At 38.2% G+C, this 21,313-nt stretch overlaps 1 protein-coding gene across 5 annotated transcripts in view; it reads right to left on the bottom strand.

Moving 5' to 3' along the window:
* The window catches only part of LOC131432866 (nephrin), a 789,197-nt gene that overhangs the window by 7,893 nt on the left and 759,991 nt on the right, over positions 1-21,313 (bottom strand). For 3 of the 5 annotated variants that reach the window (XM_058599423.1, XM_058599425.1, XM_058599424.1), the window contains exons 15-17: positions 19,043-19,362; positions 18,789-18,944; positions 6,309-6,602 (exon numbers count right to left, since the gene is read on the bottom strand). In XM_058599423.1, coding sequence (XP_058455406.1) covers positions 6,309-6,602; positions 18,789-18,944; positions 19,043-19,362 — 770 coding nt within the window. The remainder of the gene's footprint in view (positions 1-6,308; positions 6,603-18,788; positions 18,945-19,042; positions 19,363-21,313) is intronic. The other 2 variants (XM_058599426.1, XM_058599427.1) reach the window with 2 other exon arrangements.

Here is a 21,313-nt window from a genome sequence, read left to right as displayed (position 1 = left end):
GTATTACTATGTGAGAATTGGTAAAGCGGTTTGGAATTCATCATGCCAGTGTTAAAACCATCATTCTTTGGATGAGCTACCAGGAAGAGGCAGAAAACCCGGTACTTCCAACCTGAAACTGGACCAGAAGTGGTATCTCTAATCATGAAGAACAAATCAATGTCAATACGTGATTTGGTCAAAAACTCAGGAACGAGTGTCGGACTGGTCCAGCGTATCAAGAGGCGAAATCACCTGAAGACCTACATGAAGCAGAAAATCTCGAAACAAAGTGTAGAACAGAAGAAGCGGCAGCAACAAGGGCCCATAAATTGTATTCGCGTCTTTTGCAGGGTCCGGATGCATGCGTTTTGATGGAAGATGAGACTTATATAAAGGAAGACTCAAAAAACCCTTCCAGGTCCACAATATTTTACTGTCGCCGTTGGGGAGGATGTGAGCGATGCGGACAGGTCGATTAAAGTGGAGAAACTCGATCGAATGGTACTGGTATAGCAAGCAATATGTTCCTGTGGTTTGAAGTTAACCATTTTTTACACTACCGGAACTATAAATGCAGAAATCTATCGATCTGAGTGTCTCCAGAAGAGATTGCTGCCTTTATATAAGAGGCATAGTACACCTCCACTGTTTTGGCCGGATTTCGCATCGGCTCACTATGCCAAATCAATTGGCTTGCGGAAAAGGGTATAAATTTCGTTGAGAAAAGTATCAATCCACCAAGTTGCCCTCAGCTTCGATCCATCGAACGTTACTGGGCAATCGTGGAAAGGGGCTTCAAGAAGACTGGTAAGGCAGCTGGGAACATTTGGGAACAATTTGGGCTCAAGCGTCCAAAAAATGCGATGCAACACTTGTCCGGAACTTGAAGAAGAGCGTTCGATCAAAAGTTCGAAAATTTGTGAAGAAATAACTTAATTTCATCCGGGTTTCATTATGCTCAAGTTTAACCTCGTACAATGAAGGATCAATTTTCAGTTTGAATAAAATAACGTTTTTTATCATAATTAGAAAGAAAGATTTGTGGATAGCTTATTATCGATAGACTACTTAAATCCAAGATTTCGAAAACTTGTGCAATGATATGAGAGTAGTGGTCTCTGAACGGCTGCTGAGAATCAAGTACTACACCAAAAATATTCAAAAAATTCCCCAAAAAATAGTGTATCCTAAGAGAATAGGTTCTTTCCTGCATGTGAATGAAAAAACAGAGCGTTTCGGTACTAAGCAACACTCAAGAAGTGTTTATCGTATAAGTTGCCAACTCCACTAGATGAAATTGAACATTCATTTGCAAGAGTCATAGTAGAAGGGAGGCCTACCTTCTTGCGTTTACTTTTCACGAAAGACCAGAATCGTTTTGGATTGGATTTGGATTTAAATGCAAACTAGCGCCAACGAGCGAAAGAATTTTCGTCGAGATAAAGTGTGAACATTTAAAACAATTAAAAAAATCGTGGCAGTTTGGCAGGAAGATTGTTTTCCAATTAAACTACCCTGCATATGAGAACACACAAAAAGACAGTTTAATAGGACTAGAAGAACCAAGCATGCGTCGCTTCACTTAACACCCACAGCATTCAACCCATCCAACGGAATACAACACAAACAACGCATCGTAAGTCTTTCTTCACTTTCTGCTTTGTGCATCAAACCACCACATGTGTTCCTTAAACAAGAAGCATTATCTTGTGCATACCGTCTTAGGGTTACAGGGTTTTGGAACAGTAACTCTATAGACTATGCTACACCGAAACCTCCATTTATGAACTAAATGTAAAAAAAAGTTTTGTGTAATGAATGTGAAAACTGCGCATCATATGGCTATTTTCAGGACGGATGTGAAAAGTAAGTGCAAGATGTTCGGGCTCGTATCAAAATCCAAGATGGCGACTTCCGGTTTCTTGATATTTCTTGAAAACTCTTACAATGTGAGTGTTTCGGAACGGGATTGATTCCGGTTTATTAGCATTCCTTGAAAGTTTTTGCCGCATTCCTTGAACTTGGTCCTTGAAAACACTAAACCGGAAGTCACCTCATTGAGTTTTGAAACGAGCTCAAACATCGTTCATTGGTATCCAATCTGTTCCGGAAATTCCTTTGTTTTAAAGGTTTTTAAGGCATATCGATAAAGCTGAGGATGTTATATTGGAATTCTAAACGACAGCAAACATAGTTTTGCTGCATCTGTTTATTAAATACTTTCCAAAAATGCCCATATTGTAAAGGTTTTCAAGAAATATCGATATACCGGATAAAAAATATCCATAATGTAGTAATTTCCATGAAATATAAATGAATCGGAAATCGCTTTCGATGTATGCCAAAACCTCTTTTTATGAAGTAAGTTCGTAAAAAAAAGTTTACGTTATTCGGGATTTGGTTCGTAAAGAGTTACGTAAATAGAGGTAAGGTATAAAAAACTGTTCCGCATTGACGCAACTACGTGTCCGGGTGTTTGGTTTTCCATACACGGTTGAGTCTGTGTATGCGGAGCTAAAATTAAAGGATATTCTAACGTTTCTCACCCAATATGGAGTGGGTTCCTGGAGTGAATGAATCCTTTCTGTATTGACCTTTAAAAGGTTTTAACAGTTAATTTGGCATCCTTTATGGGGTGCCAAATTTACTTCTGCTCGTACATACTGCGAATCGTTCTGCATTCTACCGGGAATGCAGAATGATGTCGCCTTTGTAAAATCTCTAAATCCTCTCGGGGTTGGAGGTTTTATTAAATGTGCATTTTGGCACTCGCATCATCTTCTTTTCTGGGATACAGAACTGGTAGACCTGGCTTTTGTAAGCAATGCCGGTTATATCGAATTATTAGAACCTCCCTAAAGCTTGATCGTCCGTTTGACCGTTGACGTTTTGGATAATATATCTTTGAGTGACAACGTTGCAAACATTTATGATATTAATCATTGCAATTTTGATTCTCTGAATGAGGAAATTTCATTCATCAACTGGTTAAGGATATTAACTTTGGGCTCTTTAGATGACACAGTGAAGACTTGGTGATAAATTTGACTTATTTTTTCGACAGCGTAATGATCGCAATCGGCTAAGGAAAGCTCGTAAACGATTTTTTTGGAATAGAGGAGGAGGCGATAAATGGCTTGTTGCCAGTTTGAAGAAAGATCCGAAGATGATTTTGGGATTATTTTCGAGATAAAACATCCTCCTGAGGATTTCCGGGGCGAGTCAATTAAAAATTAATATCTAAATAATATAAAATTCAGCCGACATTTGTCAAACAATGTTTGTCATCTTTAATCTTGATTAAGCAATTATGAAAATCATGAAACGTGTCTTCTCATGAGTTCATACCTATCATTAACGATATTATGAGCAAAATGATTTAATTCATCAAATTTTTTATGGTATTTGCTCACAAAATAATCAGTAATAGGCATGGTCTCATCAGAAGTAATGTATTGTGATTTTCATGACATCTTATTCATGATACTGGCAATGGATTTGTATCCGTGTGGCGCCACCGGTGTCTGTACTTATATTTTCCTGACATATTTTCCTCACAGTTTTCTCTGGTTACAAGAGTGTTGTGTATCATGAATTCCTTCCACAAGGCCAAACCTTCAACAAGGAGTATTATTTGGGCGTTATAAGGCGTTTGTGTGAAGCAATTCGCCGAAAAAGACCAGATTTGTGGGCAAACAATTCGTGGATCTTGCACCGTCACACAATGCCATTGTTATCCGTGAACATTTGGCTAAACACGAAACGAATACCATTCAGCATCCACCGAATTCACCTGATTTGGCTCCCAGCGACTATTCAGTCGGCTCCAGGAACCGCTCCGAGATTATGGAAAAATCGCAGATAGCTCTGATGACCCCAACCGGAAACTGAACATACAATCTGTTACATAAAAGCGTGGTCACGATTACTCGCGATCGGTAAAGTTGAATGGTGTGATCTTTTTTAACACAGAAGGCAATAGTGTCCTTCATGCAATGCAAGAATAAATCAGCTGACTATTGTTTATTGAATTCGATCGCAGTATTTTTCCAAAATGAGCACCGCGTACGCTTCGCGCTTCGGAGCAGTGTTTTGTACTCGCACCCGAAAGGTCCCAAAATGACCCAAGCTGCCGCGGTGAAATACTTTCTAAATCGCGGTTCTGTCGGTGTATTGTCGGTAGGAGACGATGAATAATCTTGTATTTTGTGAATAAATTCCGGGAACTTTTTGATCAATGTAGTAATTGATCATCTCACATCTGATGACCGATGGTAGATTTTTAGTAGTCTTACGCGCCTCACGCCAAACTTGTACGAGAAAAACCAAAGATTTTTTTCACGATGGCCGGCTGCCCTGATAAACTTATTGAATATGTTGGATTGAAAGCGGGCTTTAAAACAAGTTTTCAATGGGCTATACGTTCGTTTTTGGTATTTAAAATGGCGTATTCTTCACTAAACAGGGTCGGGTATCAATAAATAGTTGTACAAATTTTCTTATCAGGGGATCCATCTTTCGACTCCATCCAACAATCGACCCATATCCACTTTATCGATGGGCTGTTTATCTGAAAATGAAGTACTTTATGATCTACAATATGGCTTCAGCCATGACTGCAGCACCACAACTGTCGTAGATAGTATTCTTACCGATACTGAATCCAGGTAATAGGAGCAATAATCTGAGATTTAAAAAAGACTTTTGACATCATTGAACATTCTGTGTTACTTAATAAATTAGAGTGTTATAGCTTTAGAAGTTTTGTCGATAGGAAACAATTCGTTAGTATCGATAATATATGTGACTTATAACGCCGAATTGCCCCCGGAGTACAACAGGACAGCAATATGGGTTCTTTGCTTCTCTTCGTCTACATTAATGATCTAAGAAAATTGCCGCTTTATGGAGCTCCTCGTCGGTTGTTCGTTCGTTAATGTTACAGCACTGTTTTATCCTGGTAGCTGTGTGAACAACATCATTATTCAAATTGAACACGACATCAATTTTTTACTCGAATATTTTTATATAAATCTGCATTCCATGAAATTCGATAAAACAAAATATATGGTCTTCAGCTCGCCTAGAAATAAGATTCCTCCACATCGTAACCCAATAGTAGGTCAAAGTGGGGTCGACAATTTCAACACTCCCTTGGCTTGAATGTGAAATTTCAACAAGTCGAAAAGAAAGTGGGTTCCTTGAGCGGCGATATGTCAGAGAGTTTGTACCATCTAATGTACTGTTAAACTTTTATCATAAACTCACACTTTCTGTATCTAATAATGGTGTAGGGTTATGCCTTTATAACGAGATTGAAAAAAGTTACAGACTCTTCAAAACCGTTGACTGAAAACCATTTCTGAGAATTGGCCATGTGGTGGTGTGCCGTGAGTACACATCTCAGATGGTGTCCGAGAATATTGGACAAGGAAATGATTTACAAATACAATTAGCTAGAAAGCCGGATTGTCTCCGAGGGAGCGAATTTTGGGTGTAGCTTTGATTGGAACGTGCCTGGTTGGGAAACGGTACCGATTTCGTTTCGCACACTGTCGAACATCTGTTAAAAGTGAATATTTGTGAGTTTTCAAGGACGAAAGTTTATTTGCTATAATACAATAAAAATGCTCTAAATTTACAAACGAAATCTTATGAAGTCTAATAAGGATAGCAGCACAACGACATTCGTTGCAATACGAAATACTCCTTCCTCGTCAAACAGACAGTAATACCGAATTTCAGTGACTTTTCATGCGAATAAAGTCAATTACCAATGAAAAAAAAACACTCTACAAACCCAATGCAAATTCATTCAATGACATGGGTCACCAAAAACCCACTCCGAATTGGTTGACCTCCCCCGGTAAGGATAATACAGCTCATTAGACCGTCGTCCGAAGTGTGCTTCATGTCGCCGATTATCCACAGCCACTGCATCTTGAAAAACAAAACCAAAAAATGAAAACCCCGAAAAACCCGAAACCGGTGAGATCAATCGCCACTAGCCGTGCCCTTTTCAAAAACCGATTGATTCACCCGTGCATAAAATTAAGGACCCTGACAATTCGAACAACGGCCGGAATGAGAATCGTTTGAAATCGAATGAATATTTGAGAAGCAATCAAACAAAATGTTGACCGGCGTGCGCAAACTTTGACCACTGATGAACGATTCCCGGATGGCCGGATCCTCGGCCCGGGGGCCGCCGGGACACACCGTGTAGCCATCCAAACAACAATTGGCCGAACCGAACCGAAGAGGGGTTGAAGGGGATAAAAGGATGGGTAACGAAAAAAAAGGGGTGGGGGAATTGTGCAACTTACCGCTTCATTTGAACATAGTGAAGAATTACTGACGGGTACGTGGCCAGCGAAGAGCGGCGGTGGAGGGAATCGTTCCGTGAGGCTGACGGCCGCCGAGGTGGGAGTTGGAATCATCATCCCCAGGGACGTTGTTGGCTGATGATGCTGCTGCTGCTGCTGCTGTTGTTGTTGCTGGTATTGGTGTTGTTGTTGTTGCTGCTGCTGATGGCCAGTGTGCGAAATTGGAATACCGGCCCGGGTATTTGTATAAACCAAATTTGTTGAGTGTACCGATGGATGGTGTGCCAAATCAATCTAAAATTGTGTTTCATTTTATTGTTGTGTGTAGGCGCGTATTGTTGTTTTCATGGGAGTTTTCCACGGTATTTTATTTTTCGGTCGAGAGTGATTCAGTGCGCCGAGGGGTTTTCCCGTTTATTTTATTTTTTTTTTGTTTTGGATTTCGTCGCACGCACGCATCGGGTCCAGGTCACGCGGTTTAGAGGTTATTTCCGCAGCAGCAGTGGTCGAGGGTAGTTTATTTTGAGTGTTACCCATAAAGGCGCGGTTCGGTTTTCGTCCGGCAGGGGATCAGCGATGTGATGCATGGAAAGATAGATGAAAATGAAAATTTTATTAGAATTCCATATGGCCGCTCAATCATGTCAATCGGAACCCCAAGCTGCTGGAGTACGGCAGGATTAGAATGCACATGTTTTTGGTTTTTTTATTACTTTCTGTTTAGATAAGCTGGATTGTTATGTATGGTAAAAACTACAAGGATCAGCCCCATGGGTTCGAGCCATTGATGTGGAGCAGGTTACCGAAATTTCTAATGATCTACAATCAAATAGTTCAATCAATCGTTACACTTTTAAATCCGCAATTGCACGAGAGTTCGCCTAGATTGATCTTGATTAGGAACCAACACCGAACATCGTTTGTCTTGATTTGTATTTGTTTTATAGCCGACGAGATTACATCAATATCCCAAATCTTTGTACATACTTGCGATACGGATTTTGAAATTAAAGCTTCTCTTCGTCAAGCTTGTGTTCAAGTTTTGTATGCAAGCAGTGATTTTTATAGCGTTAAGTTTCTCTACCATTCTGCGATTTCGGTTGAAGCGATAAACTTTCTATCATTATCAATCGAGTTCATCTTATATAAGTTAGAAATTCGCACTCAAAATTTATCCTGGGGTAGTTGTCAATTTCTCAGGCGAAACGACATAACATGGAATTTCATCCGAGCTTGCATGACACAAGATCAAAGCATACCAATTACAGCTTAAAATCGTTTTATGGCATTTTTTGTCTTGCTGTCTAGCAACAACCTACCTTTGGCATGCTACGCGTAGGACTGAAACGTTAGCCTTTTTTCCATAAAATTTTCTTTATTCAGATTTTTGTTTTCTCTTACATGGTTTTTACAGTTTTAGGGATACAATTTCAAGTTTTTCAGCTATGGTTACATTTTTCAACATTTGTTTGCAGTTATTCAAATACTATTTTAGAAATAATTTATTTACAGATTAGCACTTAAGTGCATTGATGTTGTTTATAATTATTAATATATCCTATTTAACTAACCTACATAAAAAGTTCACGAACTAGCAGAGCATCTGACTGTGACGTAATTGTTTCAAATTTCTCCGCGCTTTGGGTGATTTCGATGTAAATATGTTCAATGTTTGCTAACCGATGGACCTCAACTGTGCTGGTTATGATTGGTAGATTTAAAATCATTTTGAGGAAGCGGTTTTGGACTCTCTGTAGTTTTTGTTGATGTGTTCGTGTGAATGTTTTCCACACATGAGCTGCGTATAACAACATTGGTGATATTATTTACTTGTAGATAGCAAGTTTGTTAATAATGGATAGCTTAGTGCGACAATTTATTAACGAATAAAGGCGTCTCAGCAGTGACGTGCTTTTGATGACGGTTCGGTCTACATGCGTACGAAAGAGCATCTTTTTGTCCATCACTAAGCCAAGGTAACATACTTCCAATGACCAAGAGATATCCACACCGTTGAGATTAATCTTTGCCGAGGGCTCTAGTCGTTGGGTATTCCGATGAGGAAAAACAATCGTTTGTGTTTTACCCGCATTCACGCAAATTTTTCAGGTCATGAGGTATTCTTTAAATTTGTTTAGACCAATTTAAAGCTTTTTCGTCATTGATTTGATGTTTCTACCATTATACATAATGGCAGTGTCGTCCGCAAAGAGACATAATACGCCTCTACCAGGAAGAGGGGGAATATCCGAGGAAAACAGGTTGTGAAGTATCGAGCCAAGGATACTTCCTTGAGGGACTCCTGTGCCAACGTCGTAGCGGTCAGATGAGTGGCCGAGGATGCACACTGTTGATTTGCGATCTTTGAGGTAATTTTGAATTATTCTAGCCAGATACGTCAGAAAATTGAACTGGACTAACTTGTGGACACACGTTGTCAAACGCTTTTTCGATATCGAGGCAGGCCATGACTGTTGACTTGGAGACTGTTTTATTTCTAGCAATATAGTGTCAAACTCGTTGTAACTGGTGGACTGTTGAGTGTCCCCGTCGAAAACCAAACTGAACATCTACACGCTCTTTGAACATAACTCATGGTTTGAGTTGCGATTATTCAAATTCATAAACTGGAACAATATGTCAAAATTTGATTTTCTTCATTTTGAGAGCAAGGAACTCAAATTTTGAGTTGAACTTACTCAAATTTTGAACAAAATATTTTTTTTCTTATTTTGAGCAAAAATTACTCAAGTTTTGACAATTTCGTCCCTTAACGCAAAAATGAGTAGATAGGTGGTAACTCAAGTTTAGAGTACGTGATCTTTTTATGAATTTGAGTGATGTGTCACTCAATTTTGAGTTATGTTCAATGAGAGTGCAGGAAGATGTTATTTCTTTCCGCATGATCAAGTATACGAGCGTATATCGACTTTTCGAAGGCCTAAGTGCAGATAGCAGACTAATTGTACGATAACTCGTAGGACTGGTCGGGTCCTTACCTGGCTTTAGTATGGGTATCACCTTGGCTACCTTCCAGTGGCTCGGAAAATACGCTAGGGTCAAACACACTTTTTCCTGCTTCGGGCGGTTTCGATTTGCTACTTCCTTCCTGAAATTGACAAACTCTGCACGTTTGGGACAGGTGCAACTGGTATATGCATGCTGTTGACCGCAATTCAGACAGGCGATTTTTACTTCCGTTTCTACACAATCCGAAGAAGAATGGTTTTCAACGCACTTGGAACAGCGGCTTTTCGTGTGGCAATGTTTCGAACCGTGACCGTAACTCAAACAGTTGGCAAATTTAGTTACTTCGCAATGAACTGGTTTCTAGTGTTCCCACTGGATGATGATATTTTGAAGTGCTCGGATGTTCCGGAGTTCTTTCAGGTTTGTTGATCCCTTTACTAGATGAATGAGGTAGAGCTGGTCTCTGTAAGCTACAGCTTGATTGTGTCACCGCATTTTGTAGATCTGAACAGGTTGTAACTTGTTTTCTTTTAGTGCTGCATCCAAATAAACAATTTCCATGTCTGCAAGACCTCTGAGAACCACTTTGAAGCGATTTTCCGCCACTATGTCGTGGGTGAAGTATTCGAATATCATTACATTTAGGTATTTTGTGATCGTTTTATAATGCTCAGAAGAAGAAGCGATTATTTTCACACCGTCAGTGCAAAGACGAATTTCTGCACGTAATCCATTTAGGTGGCCAACCAGAATTTTCGGTACACATTTCACATAAAATGGAGGCAATTTTTCCTTTTTATCAATTTCGTCCACTGGTAAAACAGCATACGGGATGTTCTTAAGCAGTCTTTTGTTATTGTTTGGATCTTTATCATCTTCAGGAAGTCTACGTTTTCCACCAGGGAGAGACCGGTTTTTTTTTCCTATTTCTGGGATAGGCAAACTTGCACTAGGCGTTGGCGAATGAGAACGAAGTAAATAATAACGGGTGATTTTTTAAGAGCTTGAGAACTTTTTTAAACAATAAAACGCATAAAATTTGCAAAATCTCATCGGTTCTTTATTTTAAACGTTAGATTGGTACATGACATTTACTTTTTGAAGATAATTTCATTTAAATGTTGACCGCGGCTGCGTCTTAGGTGGTCCATTCGGAAAGTCCAATTTTGGGCAACTTTTTCGAGCATTTCGGCCGGAATAGCCCGAATTTCTTCGGAAATGTTGTCTTCCAAAGCTGGAATAGTTACTGGCTTATTTCTGTAGACTTTAGACTTGACGTAGCCCCACAAAAAATACCGGATACCGGAACCGGATACCGGAAACCAGGATAGCCAGAAACAGTTTGTTTAGTTGCCTACTGATAATGACTATCGATTTGTGTAGTTTTGAGACCAGTTTAGAAATTTTTTTACGTTTTTTGTTTCGCCGGTTTAAATGACGGTGTACAATATTGAACACACTTTACCCTATAATTCCGGAACCGGAAGTCGGATCCGGATGAAATTCAGGAATTCCGTATGGGACCACGAGACCTTTCATTTGAATTCTAGTTTGTCGAAATCGGTTCAGCCATCTCCGAGAAAACCTAGTGAGATTATTTGACACACACACATACACACACATACACACACACAGACATTGCTCAGCTCGATGAACTGAGTCGAATGGTATATGACACTTGGCCCTCCGGGCCAATTTTCACTGGTCGGTTTTTCAAGTGATTGCATAACCTTTCTATATGAGAAAGGCAAACAGGATTTTCGTGTGTTGATGAAACACTACTTTTTGATGAAAAAAAGTGCCGCCGATACCAAAACATGGCTTGATGAGTGTTATCCAGACTCAGCACCGGGCGAAGCAACAATTCGTAAGTGGTTTGCAAAATTTCGTACTGGTCATATGAGCACCGAAGACGATGAACGCAGTGGACGTCCAAAAGAGGCTGTTACCGATGAAAACGTGAAAAAAATCCACAAAATGATTTTCAATGACCGTAAAGTGAAGTTGATCGAGATAACTGACACCCTAAAGATATCAAAAGAACGTGTTGGACATATTATTCACGAATATTTGGATATGAGAAAGCTTTGTGCAAAATGGGTGCCGCGTGAGCTCACAATCGATCAAAAACAACAACGAATTGATGATTCTGAGCAGTGTTTGGAGCTGTTATATCGAAACAAAACCGATTTTTTTCGTCGATATATAACAATGGACGAAACATGGCTCCATCACTTCACTCCGGAGTCCAATCGACAGTCAGCTGAGTGGACTGCACGCGATGAACCGAACCCAAAGCGTGGAAAGACTCAACAATCGGCCGGTAAGATTATGGCGTCTGTAGTTTGGAATTCGCATGGTATAATTTTCATCGACTACCTTGAAAAGAGCGTTATTAGAGCGTTTGAAGGACGAAATTTCAAAAAAACGGGTTTTGTTTCATCAAGACAATGCACCGTGTCACAAGTCGATGAAAACCATGCTGAAATTGAACGAATTGGACTTCGAATTGCTCCCTCATCCACCGTATTCTACAGATTTGGCCCCAGTGACTTTTTCCTGTTCTCAGACCTCAAGAGAATGCTCGCTGGTAAAAAATTTAGATGCAATGAAGAGGTAATCGCTGAAACTGAGGCCTATTTTGAGGCAAAGGACAAATCGTACTACAAAAATGGTATCGAAAAGTTGGAAGATCGCTATAATCGTTGTATCGCCTCTGATGGCAATTGAGTTGAATAATAAAAACGAATTTTGGCAAAAACATGTGTGTTTCTATTAAACGATACGAACTTTTCAGCCGAACTGTTATGCAGTACTGGTCAAGAAGTACAATTTTTTGGCAAAATCCGATCAATTCACTTTGTACTTCCCATGTTTGGGGCACTTGCTACACTCCTTCTCTTTAATCTATTTTGATGTGAAGGTATTAATCTGTATTAATCAAGAAGTATCGTTTCTCGTCGAATGAATTTTATATTGAACTCCCCTTATGTTAGTGAACTCGCAACAGCTTTCTGCCCTCTGAGTAGTGTAAAAAGTTTCTGTGCTCGTCAAAAAAGAGGGGAGGGGGGATGAAAAGTGATTTTCTAGGCTTTTTTCTCCTAGTCTATATCCTCCGGCTTCCCTCGTTTGTCGTCAAATAAGATAAATTTAACAATAAAACCTCTTTTTAGAGGCACTTGCTACAAACTCCAACCTTTTGTTCACCTGTGCAATGAATATCTGATCTCGACAAGAAAAAATAACTTTATTACCACCTCTGAATTGCAAAAAGTACCTCTGCCAAGTTTGGTGATAATTTACTGAGTTATTATGGAATTATTCCGATATTTACAAACAATTGAGCTGAGAGCTTCTTCAATAGAGACTTGCTATCTTTTATCCTAGCGATCATCTTTTAGTTGTTATAAATATCTGTGCATGTCAAAAAATTTCGATTTCGTAACATTTGCCTCAAATTCTCCCTGTTAGCAAACACTTACTGCAACCACAACCTCTCTTATAAGAACCTATTAACAGCAAGAAGTAATAATAATTAATAGTTAATAATCTATTGATTTGTTTTGGAGTTATGTTCGATCATATAAACAATTTATCCTTTGCATGTTTGAGTTCTACAAAAACTTTGTATGGTCTACACAAGGTATCGATACTCGTCCAATTAGATGCTCTTTATAATAATTTTCATGATATTCTGTTAAAGATCCTTGCTAGGCCCCCATCCCTAAAAAACTATACTTATGACCATCTCTGAAGAGCAAGCAGTATCTGTGCCAAATTTGATAGCAATCCGTTCAGTAGTTTCTGAGTTATACCGTTAGAAACATTACACCCCCTTTTTCAAAAGCACTTGCTGCATTCACCCCCCCACCATATATAAGCATATCTAAGATATGCAAAATGTTTCTATAGTCTTAAAAAACTATCGATTTCTCGTTCTCCATACCGAGTACTGCGGAAAACTCATTGTGCACCACTGCGCACTATTAGGAACAAAACATGATTATTTTGTGGCTTTCATGCTCGCAAGCAACATAATAATTGTAATAACATATCTGGGATTACTTATTGTCAGATTCCTAATTCACGTTTCCAGCGAGCCTTTGCTATAAAAGACTTCACTATAAGCCGCTCGCTCTTCTGAGCCGCGAAATTCGTATTGCAAAGTGATTACATACTCGAGTAGAGTGAGATCAAATGAATAACTCAATTTGATATTATGATGTTCACATGCTGCAGCTTCTGGATACGAGAGAGACAAAGAGCACATTTTTATACCTATCAAATAGCCGCACTGCAATTCACGATGGTTGCAGAACGGATGCGACGAAACGAGTGTACATCGGCTAAAACTACAGCTTTGCGAATCAACACTGTCTGTCATATGATCGAAAACTCTCCATCTACTTACAGCTCAACGTCACAGTCCATAGCATTCGCAGAGAGTTCGGAATCCAAATCACCTATGTTCGAAACCCAAGTCTTCCCTCTGTGGAGATGTTTTCGTGTTTTTGACGCTTTTTTATTGTTGCAAGTAATATCGCCTAAAGGTATACTATCCCGGGTCTTTTGCTCAATCTATTTTTAGCTTATGCTCGCGACTAGTTTGCTTTTAGTAATTTCTTTTTAAAGCAAATCAGTAACTGATTATGCATTCTAGTTTTGTTTTCGTTGTTTGATAATAACTTCAAATTGAGAACTAGTTTTGCTATCAACAAGAAAAAATGAAAATGTGCTCTTTTTTCTTTCTCGTATCCAGAAGCTGTAGCATGTGAACATCATAATATCAAATTGAGTTATTTATTTGATCTCACTCTACTCGAGTATGTAATCACTTTGAAATACGAATTTCGAGGCTCACAAGAGCGAGCGCTTTAGAGTGAAGTCTTTTACAGCAAAGGCTCGTGAATTAGGAATCTGACAAAAAGCAATCCCAGATCATGTATTATTTCGATTCCAAAAAATATCGTACTTATTTCGACTAATTGGGACAATGAACGAGTATCTCACTTCTCCCCACAGACAGCATCACACTGATTTAGTAAGTTTTTAATTCTTGTGTAGACTTAAATTCGTTATCATACGATGAAAATTTATTTCGGAGCGAACATTAAGCTTGCTTCAGATAAAATGGATTAAACATAGATAATTCATGGAAATCTGATTATTTGGAGAATAGGGTTTTCAAACTAGTTTTCTAAGTTTTTCAAATATTAATGCAAAATCGCTGGAGCTAGTGTGCTAAATTATGATCTAGCTCAGAACCTGAAATCTTTCTTTTTTTTGAGGAAAGTTGTTCGGAATGTCAAGGTCTACATTATGAAGAATATGTTAGTTAGGAATTCATTCGCCAAGCGCTCCTACAGCGCTCGAAAGTTTCTGATAGATGACATATTACGCTATATCTCTGAAACATGTTGATTTAGAACGTCGGTTATTGGAGGTAATAAATTCTTTTATTTGGTTGCGCTAAAATGGAATCAAATATTCAAATTTTTCAGAGATGCTTGGGATATTTCTATAGGGGAGTGAGCTACACCAGCTACTGTCATTAAAATGAAGGAGAGGGGGGGTATTGGTGAGTTCATGAAAAAATTCATATAACTTGACGAGAATCGATACGTTTTGAAGACCATAGAAACATTTTGCATACCTTAGATATGACGAAAGGTGGATGTAACAAGTGCCTTTAAAACGGTGGGTGTATTGTTAGTAACAGCATAACTCCGAAACTACTGAACGGATTACCACCAAACTTGGCATAAAAACTTCTTGCTTGAGATGGTCATAAAAGGGAGCGAGCGTAGCAAGTGTCCCTAACCGGGAATTGGGGGAGGGGGGGGGGGGGTAACGGGGAATCGATAGTTTTTTTTTAAGACCATAGAAACATTTTGCATATCTTAGATATGCTTATATGGGGGGTGAATGCAGCAAGTGGGTGTATTGTTTTTAACGGTATAACTCCGAAACTCCTGAACGGATTGCTATCCAATTTGACACAGATACTTCTTGCTCTTCAGAGATGGTCATAAGTGTATTTTTATGGGGAACGGGGGTCAGCAAGGGTATTTAACAGGAGATCATGAAAAAGATTATCTGATTGGATGAGTATCGATACTTTTTGAAGACTTTTTGAAATTGTTGGTTTGAAACATGCAAAGGATAAATTGTATATCCATATAAACATAAGTCCAAAACAACTCAATAGATTATTAACTATCTTGGCACAAGTAATTCTTGCTGTTCATAAGCTCTTATAAGAATTTTTTTTAAAGAGAACGGGGTGGGAGGTGGTGGTTGCAGTAAGTGTTTGATAACAGAGGGAATTTGAGGCAAAATGTTTCGAGTTTTACGACATCGAGATTTTTCGACAGGCACAGATATTTATTACAACTAAGAGATGATCGTTAGGATATTTATACGCGTGAAAAGATAGCAAGTGTCTATTGAAGAAGCTTTCAGCTCAATTGTTTGTAAATATCGGAATAATTCCATAACAACTCAGTAAATTATCACCAAACTTGGCAGAGGTACTTTTTGCAAATCAGAGGTTGTATTAAAGCTATTTTTTTCTTGTCGAGATCAGATATTCTTTGCACAGGTGAAAAAAAGGTTGGAGTTTGTAGCAAGTGCCTCTAAAAAGAGGTTTATTGTTAAATTTATTTGTCGATAAATGAGGGAGGATATAGACTAAAGAAAAGAAAAGAGTCTCGAAAATCAATTTTCATTTCTCCTCCCCCCCCCCCCCACTCTCTTTTTTTTTGAAAAGCACAGATGCTTTTCACATTACTTAGAGGGCAAAGAGCTGTTGCAAATTCACTAACAAAAGGGGAGTTCAATGTAAAATGCATTCGAAGAGGAACGTTACTTCTTGAATAATACAGATTAATACCTTCACATCAAAATACACAGAAAGAAAAGATGAAACTTACACGACATGTAAACCAATAGTACTATGAAATAGACATCGGTTGAAACGAAAATCTGATTTAAAACCATGATTGATGTAAAATTACATCAAAATTCATTTATTTTTTCATTGAACAAGACTGTATATTTACAAACCGCTTCGTTTTGTAATGTAAATTTCCATTCAATTGCCTGCTCCAAATATGTGCATTAAAATAAATGTAAAATCACAAAATATTTTTATCTGTATAGATTAAAGGGAAGGAGTGTAGCAAGTGCTCGGATTTTACGAAAAAATGATTCTTGACCAGTACTGCATATTTCTAGCAACTAAATGAGGGTTACAAAAATATACACAAGAGGCAAAGGGAATGAATATTCTTAACCAAGGGTGGTAAAATTGATCTGAATTGACGAAGAAACCATAAAATTAATGTGCATTTTTTTCATGTAAATTGATAAAACTGTCGAACCGAGCTGATGAAAATAAGTTTACGATAACATTTGAATTAACTGAATCGTTATTCTATAGAACGAAAGTGTTATCTAACGTAGTTATGAACAGCCTTTCGTTATCAAATAATCATTATCACAATCTTGAGCAATTGTGTGGAAAGAAGTTGTGTTTCACTACGCTCTGAGTATTTCAATGGTCAGAACAATTTCTAAAACTGTTTTTGCGGCCTTGCTTCCACGAAACATTCCTGAGCAACGCCGGGTAATTCAGCTAGTATGATATAAAGAAGAGCGTATTATTCAAAGGACTTGTTAGTTGATGCACGGAAAAACAATCACTTTGGCAATGCCGATCGTCGATTTCTGAATATAGAGGATTATTGGTGTAAAAGCTGCAAAAGTGTTGACAAAAATCTTTTCCTTGATCATGGTTATGGTTCCGGACAACTGCCACAGGAAGCATTTTTGTAAAACGAAACATAGAATTAAAGGAATAATTGTTCCTTTAAAATTTATTTTTGCATTTTTGTATCGCCTAATGGAATTAGTCCTATTTTGATGCAGTTATTAAGTTGTTGCTTTCGAAGAATCATTTTTGGAGTTTCCCAAAATTTTCGCTCACAAGTTTTTTTTTAAAGTTACTGCAAAAAGATAACATAATGTGATATCAAATGAAAAATTGATGAGCTGAGATCAAATTAAGATTTCAATGTGATGTTGCTATCATAATAAGATTTCAATTTGCTCTCGTTTTGATGTTTCACTTTGCTCGGGAATATCGCCTACAGGTATACTATCCCGGGTCTTTTGCTCAATCTATTTTTAGCTTATGCTCGCGACTAGTTTGTTTATAGAAATTTCTTTTTAAAGCAAATCAATAACTGATTATGCGTTTCAGTTTTGTTTTCGTTGTTTGATAATAACATCAAATTGAGAACTAGTTTTGCTATCAATAAGAAACAATTTATATCTTATTTAGATTTCAGTTTGCTTTCGCTGTTAGCAAAAATAGTTTTCTGTTTGATATCATCGGAATATCTTTTTGATTTCGATTTTGATTTTTTGCCACTTAAAACGACCAAAACAACAGCAAATTGAGTAATCGATAAATGCGAACATCACAACATCAAAATAAGTTTTCTTTTTGATCTCACACTCTGCTCGGGTTCTTAGACTTGAAAAAGGCTGATTATATTAGAATATCACTCTTTGTATAGTCTTGAGAAAGGCTGACTAATTGTTAATTGTTAAGACTGATCCAGGTAGCCTTGAAAAAGACTGAAGCCTTGAATCAATGAAACTCTAGGTAGCCAGAAAAATTTGGTGTTAAAATTTGTCTTTCCCATTGCGAAAATCTAAACTACTCGCACCCAAAGTAGTCGAAATTGATTAATGTGGCAAAACTAACTGTCACTAATGTAATAAAAGTATTCGGAGAAATGTTTTGTCGATTGCCAGACAGACTGAATCGGGAGGGGTTGAAATCGAACTATCGAAAAGAGTTACAAACCCGTCTAGGAGAAAGTTTTTCATGTTGAAACCTGAGTTCAAGACAGCTGTACTGTAATTTCCTAGGAAACCAAATAAATCTAGAACACCGGGTCTTGGAATTTCAAAGGTCAGTTGTTAATTTTGGTTGAGCTGACCGGAGAAGTGTGCACAAACCAAATCGATTCAACGAAATTACCTGGTCTCATGAGTAGTTGTCATCAGAGCCGGGTAGCATCCAGCATATCGCAGGCAACAAACTCAAATCATAACTACGCGCAAATGTAACTGGCAAGCCTATTGGACACATTTGCATGATTGTATGAGCCTTCGGGGGTGCCACCTTTCGTCGACATGAAAACCAGACTTGTCCCTGAGTGGATGCGGTCCAACGATGAAATGTAATTCAAACAGTGAATGTGAATGTTGATTGACTTCAACCATTGCACGAAATGTTCAGTCCAATTGATCAATTATGCATGCGCCCAATTCCCCGATCCTGCCGGACTACTAATGCAGCAAACCCTCGGAGGGACGCCAGAGCGCCAGATTCCGTCCGATTGACGAATTAGCGACAGAGTGCCGCTTGTCCCAGCAGTTCCCTGGTAGCTGCTGGGCTGCTGACAGAACAACCCCCGTAACCCCCAAATAACCTACCTGAGCATAGATCGTTGGCTCGCTTCGTTTGATGTCCGACTGCCGGGGTCTGCCGAGAGTTGCGCTCACGTACATCTGCTGCTTGTGCGGTATCGGGACACCACCGGGACCGCCACCGCCGGCCATCGTTGTCAGGTCGGCGTACGTTAGATCGTGCTGTTTTTCGGACGATTTTGGGGGGAAAATCATTAAGTTAACTGATTGCGGCCAAACCAAAGCGGAATGGACGGGCCTGTTGGCCAGGTCATACTCACCTTGTGACTGTCGCTACCGTAGCCGCCTATCACCGGCGTCGGGATGATGGCACTGTGCACCGGGATGTAATTTTGATTATCGGTTAGCATCGTTGGGTAGACGTTCTGCTGCATGCAGGCACCGTCGCGCATCGTCGCATAGAACGCCCGACTATCGTAGGCTCCGAGCGGGGCCACCCCCGGCTGTCCCAGCAGGCCCCCACCGACCTGCTGGTGTTGCTGCTCGGCCAGGGCCGCGGTTGCGTACAGCCGCGGGTGGGCACTACTGTTGAGCCACTCGAAGGCTTTCTCATCTTCTTCCAACAGGTGCGGAAGTTTCCCTGGGGGATGTAGATAGACTGAAACTTATGGCAAAACACGAAAGAGATTGGGGGCGAAACCGGTGGTGGACAGTGATGGACTGTGATGCGAAATGCAGATAGTATATTGGCTTGCATGGGGAATACGAGGCTCATGGGATATTTGAAATTGAAAACTTCAATTTTAAATATGATTCAAAAAGTTATTCAGAAAATTTAAAACAAATAATTTCATAATGAGAATTCAATTTCAATCATAAGTTTGTTATATTTGGAGTTTAGTCTAAGAGTGAACCGATGAGCGTAAAGTATTTATAGACGAAAAGTCTCTGTTCTGTTACATTAACAATTAATTTTAAGTTAAATTATATGAATTTTGTGCCAACTCGAACTCGAAGTGTTGGCAGCAGATCTTAATGAAACTTTCTGAACATGTAAACTTCATCACAAAACTGGCATACTTTGATTTTCACAAATTTATCTAAACTAATCTTTGAAAAGGACTCATTTTTTTTTTATCATTTTTTTCTTCAAATGTGATAATCGAGAAAGGACAAATCCTACAAAAATTTGTTACATTTATAATTCTCATAAAATCAGTTAGATTTTCAAATACAAAAAAACATTCTAAAATCGGTTTTCAAATAAGCGTTATTTTTGATAAATTTTGTCGCAAATGGTCCAACTCTTTCAACGGTTCAAGCATTGCCAAATGTTCACTTTCAAGGATAATAAGTTATTCAAACAAAAACTTTTTTTCAATTTGTTTATCTTGGTGAACTAACACAACATTTTTAAGTACACTGAGGACTTTATGTACGCAGTTCTTATCAGTTTTTTTTTACCCGGTTTTCGAAATTACGGGGTTCTCTTACGCGAATTTCTGAAGTTACAAGACTTCTCAGTTTCTCTAAATCCCAAAGTCGATTTTGTAAAAAAATCTTTTCATGAGATAACATCAGATCTAGACGTTTTATTCATTTCTACGATACACTGAAGTCTCTTTTATGCGAATTTACGTACCGCAAAAAAAACGCATAAAAAAACTCTGAAAATTCGCATAAAAAAACCGCATAACTCTGAAAATTCGCATAAAGAAGTCGCGTAAAAAACCACATAAAAAAAGACCTCAGTGTATTTGGCATTGAAAAAAAATCTTTAGTTTTAAGTTTTTTTTACGCCGATTTCCGAAATTATGCGGTTTTTTTACACGGTTTTTCGAGATTAAAAACAGACCTCAGTGTAGTATTTCGCCATTTAACGACTGTAACTATATGAAGAAAAAATGATAAAAAATATTTTCAAAAGATAGTCTGATAAATATTGGAAAAAACTGATTCAGCAAATTGACTTTTTAGGACAAAGCCTAAAAGTCCAAAGAGAAAACTCAGACGGGGCTGCCGAAAACGCGTTCAGTCGAATCCTACACCGGAAAAAACAACGGTTTTCATAATTTAATCTCGATTTACAACAAAAAACATCTTCGAATTGAATGAAATTTTGTCAAAAAAAAAACTAGAAAATGGACATGGACAAAAATTGAGTTTCATTTGATTTTTGGATTTTTGGAGATTTTTAGAAAAAAATCAGTTGGGACAAGAAGAAGTTTTTGATAGAAAAACTTTTTCCTTCGAAGTGCCAATCTTTCATTGTAGAAGCAATTAGTGTGGGAATATCATAATATAATCTAAGAATAAAATTTCGCCAAAATCAATATTGACGTTGTTCTGGCATATCGATTTTAAATTTTCAAAATCGATTTTTTTTCAGTGTAAGACTCGAAAAGGAATATTTTTAACATTTATATACAACAATTTAAATAACCCTTTTTTGAAAGATTTATCATTTTTAACAAAAACTCTCAAACAAAATTAGTGAATGAAGTTTGGCCCTTTTAAAAAGACGGTCTAAAACAACTTAGGAAAATCGAAAAAGGCTTTGTGGTATTTCGAATCAATATTCATAAATAATA

This window comes from Malaya genurostris, chromosome 2 (genome assembly GCF_030247185.1).
Source record: "Malaya genurostris strain Urasoe2022 chromosome 2, Malgen_1.1, whole genome shotgun sequence".
Classification (NCBI taxonomy): Eukaryota; Metazoa; Arthropoda; class Insecta; order Diptera; family Culicidae; genus Malaya; species Malaya genurostris.
Note: the sequence above shows the minus strand (reverse complement) of the source record. Positions and strands in the feature narration are given on the sequence as shown.